The 5,982-nt window shown below is 28.5% G+C and overlaps 1 protein-coding gene across 1 annotated transcript in view; it reads right to left on the reverse strand.

Moving 5' to 3' along the window:
• Positions 1-2,650: 2,650 nt before the first annotated feature.
• LOC102678315 (probable phospholipid-transporting ATPase VD) overlaps positions 2,651-5,982 on the reverse strand; it is an 18,487-nt gene continuing 15,155 nt past the window's right edge. The window contains exons 11-18 of the mRNA XM_031513852.1: positions 5,405-5,924; positions 4,956-5,332; positions 4,560-4,847; positions 4,229-4,480; positions 4,038-4,142; positions 3,765-3,952; positions 3,512-3,676; positions 2,651-3,447 (exon numbers count right to left, since the gene is read on the reverse strand). Coding sequence (XP_031369712.1) covers positions 3,405-3,447; positions 3,512-3,676; positions 3,765-3,952; positions 4,038-4,142; positions 4,229-4,480; positions 4,560-4,847; positions 4,956-5,332; positions 5,405-5,924 — 1,938 coding nt within the window. The 3' untranslated portion in view covers positions 2,651-3,404. The remainder of the gene's footprint in view (positions 3,448-3,511; positions 3,677-3,764; positions 3,953-4,037; positions 4,143-4,228; positions 4,481-4,559; positions 4,848-4,955; positions 5,333-5,404; positions 5,925-5,982) is intronic.

Genomic DNA, 5,982 nt, shown 5'->3' on the forward strand with positions numbered 1-5,982 from the left:
CAATCCAAATCTTAAGTAATTTTAACTTATCACGTTTAAGTCTCTTCTTTCTTTGTTAAAAATTGTTATTTTCGTTGAAAATGTCGTATATTATCTTACTTGTTGACACACTTTTGTCAGAATATGCACATTAAATACGTTTAAGATTACTTTTTTACTAGTTTCTTCAAAGTAACTATATTGTTTCTAAATTTTTAATGCAATTATACCTTACTTTTTTGTGTTATCAATAATTCACTGGTATTTTAATGCTTCCTTTCAAATCTTCGACAGTTGTTTCCGACTTATTATATTTTACACTTCGTATGAATACACTATTTATAAGAATGATGACATATTTAAAAAGTCCATTGACTAGCAATACTAAAGTGTCACAATTTTTGTCTTCGCTTTAACTTCACAAGTGAATTTAGAATCTAGAATGTCAAACTTACCAACGATAATAATCAAGTGATGATTCATTGATTATTATCGTTGTAGAAAATGAATTCTATTTTATAGCATTACTATAAAAATTCATTTTACTTTTATTATCTATATCATTCTTATCTATAAAAAATTAAAAAATTCAACGATATATAAATGATTTATCACATATATACATATTACAATAGAATGTTCCATTGTTCAAACATCAAGATCTTTTGACTATTATACCATATCTACAATTTTGATTTTTTCTCTAATCTATCTTAACAGTCTTATCAAATTAATTCGTTTGTTGTCACGTTTCTTAATTCCTGGTAATGAACAATGCCAAATCACTTCCGTTTTGGGTGTAATGACTCATTTACGTTCTACATATATATTTTATGGATTCTATGCAAGTCGCGTTTTCCAACCGTTTCTTGCTAGCAACATAATATAGTAATCATAAGAATAAACTGGATTAGTAACCTTGTGTATAGATCGTTATCATTATAGGCAATCCGTTATCGTGCCGTTGTCCTGCTTTACATTCACGATATCGAACTCATGAAATTCGAAATGTTATATTTCTCGCTCTATGTCGACCAGTTTTTGTCATATACGAACACTTATATCGCTCATACTGATCATACAAGAAGATATATCATTCCTTTTGCATTTAACACTGTGATAACGTCATAGATGGCCTTGTACAAGTATTCCACTATAATATAAATTTATTGTTATATAATAATAAATATTATTTCTTGGACATTATATATGTTTATGTACAAATTGTTATATATCATCAATCGGTAACTATAAATTCACATATGTTTCTTGATTTTTACGAGAGAGTAAAAATTTAATAATAAAAATCTCTTAAAATATAAATATTCGAAAGAAAATTTCAATTAATAAATAAAATATATATAAAAACAACTAACATATGCAATTGTTATTCTCATAAAATATCGGTTCACTTCTATTCATTTAACGCTTGATATTAATTATTACTTTTAATACATAGTTTAAAAGATTTCTGTTCCATCCTTAAAATCATGAGAATTATATATATATTTAAATTATTCTAAGAAAGAAATTAGAATGATGCAAAAGAAAAAACATTCATTTGTATATAAAAAATTAGTACTAATTTAACTTTATTGTATGCATTATATTTAGTGCATTATTAAAATCATTTAGCGTAAAACCAAGGATATCATCAATATGACCAATACTCATGGATGAAAAAAATTTTATTTTTAAATGTTAAAAAAAAATATTAAAGCTCGATAAAAAGTTTCTTTAATTCAAAGATTTGCAATTTATAATTAATAATATAATGTAATAAATAATAAATATTACGGCCTTTGTTAACATAACATACAATAGCCTATTTCCTTATCACGTGATTTTCTCATTGTTTGTTTAACAAAAACTCTTGACAAACTACTCTAAAAACAATTTAAAAACACTGTGATATAAATCCGGTTACAGATCCTGTTCAGATCAAAAAACTCAAATACCGCATTTTCGAATAAACCGTAACTTCATGACAAAGAAACTCAAATAATTCTTAAGAACATCTTATTTTTCACTTTGTCCTTCTATTCTGTACACGTTTTGTACAACTATACTACCGAATTCGTAACACAGTTGGTCATGAGTTTCCCGAAATACTAGGCACAATCGCGACCAAATAAAGCGGCTAGCAAATGATGAACGTAAACTCCACCTGTCTTTGACAGAAAGAATACTGAATATATGCTGAGATAGTCATTGCTGCAGCACGCTAAAAGCGCCCTCTCCCCTTTCCCTCCCCTAACCCATCATCAACCTTTCAGCCTATCCCCACTGAGATTCCATGTTTCCGCATTAACCAGTGGTGCTCATTGCAAACATCAACAGATAAATCAGTTTGAAATCATGTTTAATCCGTTAAAATGAAAGAATAATTAAAAATATAATTAAAAATATAATAAATAATTATACTATGAATTAAATATAATTGATGAAAAAATTTTATGACAAATAATTGACGAATTAATGGAATATTCTTAATGATAATTATTCTTAAAAATATAATAATTAAAATTTGAAACATATCAATAAAATTGTAAAAATTATAAAGATAAATATAAATTCGAAATTATAAATGAAAGTATATATTAATCTTATATTATACATTAAAGGATTCTAGGAAAAAAGATAGATATTTGATATCAATGAAATATAAACGTTTGCAGAACACTTGATTTTACTGATAAATTATTATATACACGCATTCTTTTTTTTTATCATTTATCAAAATACTATATCAACATTTGTAACGATGTCCAATATACGTACACATTTAGTAAAACTTCTATGCTGGCAGATCATACAGTGTTTCCAAAATTACTATTATACAATCACGAGTATAAAATCCATATGCATTATATACTCGTACATATTACTAGCGCAAATTTATAATTTATATAATATGAATTTCATAAAAGATAATATATATTTTACATATATTTTTTTTTTTTTACAATATATATTCTTTTACATTTATATGAGAAATTGTGATGTAAATAAATTGATTCGATATACAACTGAAACATGACGTATAAACGTGTACTTTTCAATCGAATCACTAATTGATATCGTAACTATTGGATTAAAAGTTTTGGTCCCTAAAAGTCACAGCCATCAAATGCAATAAACAGTAGTAGTCTAGATTTAAGGCCACTCGATGAATAATAAAAATTAATATTAAACAATAACTAACATAATTTCTATAAATTATAGCATTTTTTCATGAAAAAATGCATATTAAAATTAATAATACATGTCCTGGCAATACTTTTACAATTCTTAGGAACAATAAAGATTGAAATGCGGCAAAGGACATCGTTTTTTTCCAATAATTTTAATAGAATAGCACTATTAACAGTTTCAATTATTCTGTTATAACGTGCTGACAGTCTTATTTGATCCTTCAGGATATGTCATGCAACAATAGTTGTCAATGTATCATGCTTAGTCCCCGTTCTGAAATATAAGAAAATCAAAAAATATGTAATTCAGATTCAAAAAAATAAATTTGTATTCGTACCTTATAGTAGCATGTTGCGTTGAACGTGACCAACCTGCAATAAAACTATTTTCTCTTCTCTCCGCGATTCGTTGTCTATGACTGCCACTTTTGGATGGTGCGTTAAATATAGCACTTTGTATAAAATCTGGATTTATTGTCGATTTTATAGTTTTATAGAATAATCTAAAAATAAATGATAATAATAAGGTATCTATAATTTAATTTTTATTATATTTTTTAGTTATTAATATAAAAGATATAGTAATCATACCTAGGTAATAATGCCAAAACACAGGTAAGTATTACTGTAAGCCAATACGTATATCTCATGACAGCTATTTCCATTACCCAATATGAACATAAAAGACCCATACAATTAACGCAAACTACATTATAAATTAAACAAAAACCAAAAAATACTCCCAATGATCCCATTACGGCAAAGAGATGTATTATAGTCTAAAAATCACATCATATAATATATAGTATATCTAATGTAAAATAAATCTTTGAAATACAATAATTTCATACAAATGTAATTTACCCAAGATCTAATTTCTATGGCAATATTAGTCAACATAGTAACAACGCAACATGTCATTATAGTAGTTCCAAATTCCCAAATGTCAATAACTGAATCATAGTATACCTAAAGAAAGAGATCATAATTTAATTAAATCGGTATTAATTTATATTAATTTTTATTATCTTAAACTATTTCCAAACTGTACTAACATTCTCATTTATAAAGAAAATTACGATACTTTGATATAAAGCATCAGCAATGGTTATCCAAAATGTATGCGCTTGATATACTAATCCCAGACGTCCTCTTTTATACACATGAGGCATAGATAACAAAACACCGGATGAAGCCACTCGATCATATATGCCTAATACAAGTGGTGGCATAGACGTAAACAATAAATTATATAGCATTAAATAAATTTGATCCATCATAACAGTTCCAGTAAATCCGCAATAAATCTATAAAAATGATAAATCTATCAAAATCATACACGAGAATTGAAATAATTTTTAAAAATAAAATAGACATAAGATATACCTGGTACCAAAATAGAACGAAAACGAAGGTAGCGTTCTCATAAAAGAAATATAAGATCATTCTAGACAATCGATCATAACACCAATGACCATGGAGCAAAAGAAGTCTGCTAAGCATTGAGAATCGTGAAATGGCAAAATCTGCAGCCATGATAGCTTGTGTACCTTCGTGTCCAGAAATACCAACTCCTACATCTGCAGTCTGTATCATGCTAACATCATTAGCACCATCACCAATGGCTAAAGTCCTCATTCCCAATTGTTCCTTTACTATACGTACTATATATGCCTGTATCATATGGTAAAAATTCACCATATGATACCATATTATACAATGAATATATGATATAACGAATTCTAAAAAACAAAGAGGCAAAACAAATAAATCATTCGTTACCTTTTGAAGAGGTGTAGCTCTACAAGCTAATACACTAGAACACGTTTTTGTTAACTCAAGAAATAATCCAGTTAATCCTGATCGTGGATCAAGGATAACAGTTAAAGTTTTGCCATCAACGACAAGTGCTCGTTGTCTCGGCCAAGAGCTATCTATTCTATGCGCCTCGTTTTCCGTTGCATCACGATTAAGCATCGTAATTTCCCTAATATTTTCTATCCCCTGAACCGTATTCTTTTTACGCGTAGATTCCAAATATCCATGAATTAAGGCCTCGGCAACAGACTTGGATCTTGCTTGTAACCACAATAATTGCATCGCAGGCGAAAAAAGACGCGCCGAATATGCAATATTAACCGCGGTTTCTGGCTTGTCTCCTTTGAATTTAATATATTTAATAGTTATACGTTTCAAAGATCGCACGAGTGAGTCTCATTAAATAGAGATACCTGTTAAAACCCAAACTACAATTCCTGCTGCCATTAAAGTGTCCATAGTCTCAGGTACTCCTGCTTGAAGTTTATCTTCAATTCCAGTAACACCTAACAAAGTCAAATGACATTCCAGATTTGCATAAGAATCTTTAATACGAAGTTCACGATTTTCCATTGCAAGTTCTGCTTCAGAATGCTTTTGACGCCAATTCTCGTATTCTTGCATCGTTAGAGATTTCTTAGCCATTACCAATGTTCGAAGACCTTGCCTTGCATACGATTGAAGGTATTGTCGAATTTTTATGGTCGTTATAGAATTTTCGTCTTGAGGAATTAGAGACGATAGTATCGTTGTGTCAGCACCTTTGCTATATAACACTACCTCATTAGTAAGAGGATGCCGTACTAAAATAGACATACATTTTCTATTCGAGTCAAATGGCAATATCTGAAATTTACGTTTCACAAATAAATTTAAAATACATAAATAAATATATAAATTATTAATAATTCGTGTAAAAGGCATATGTGTAAGAAACAAGAAAACATAATTCACACACACACACACACACACACACACACACACACACACA

Source organism: Apis dorsata, unplaced genomic scaffold, assembly GCF_000469605.1.
Source record: "Apis dorsata unplaced genomic scaffold, Apis dorsata 1.3 scaffold_772, whole genome shotgun sequence".
Taxonomy (NCBI): Eukaryota; Metazoa; Arthropoda; class Insecta; order Hymenoptera; family Apidae; genus Apis; species Apis dorsata.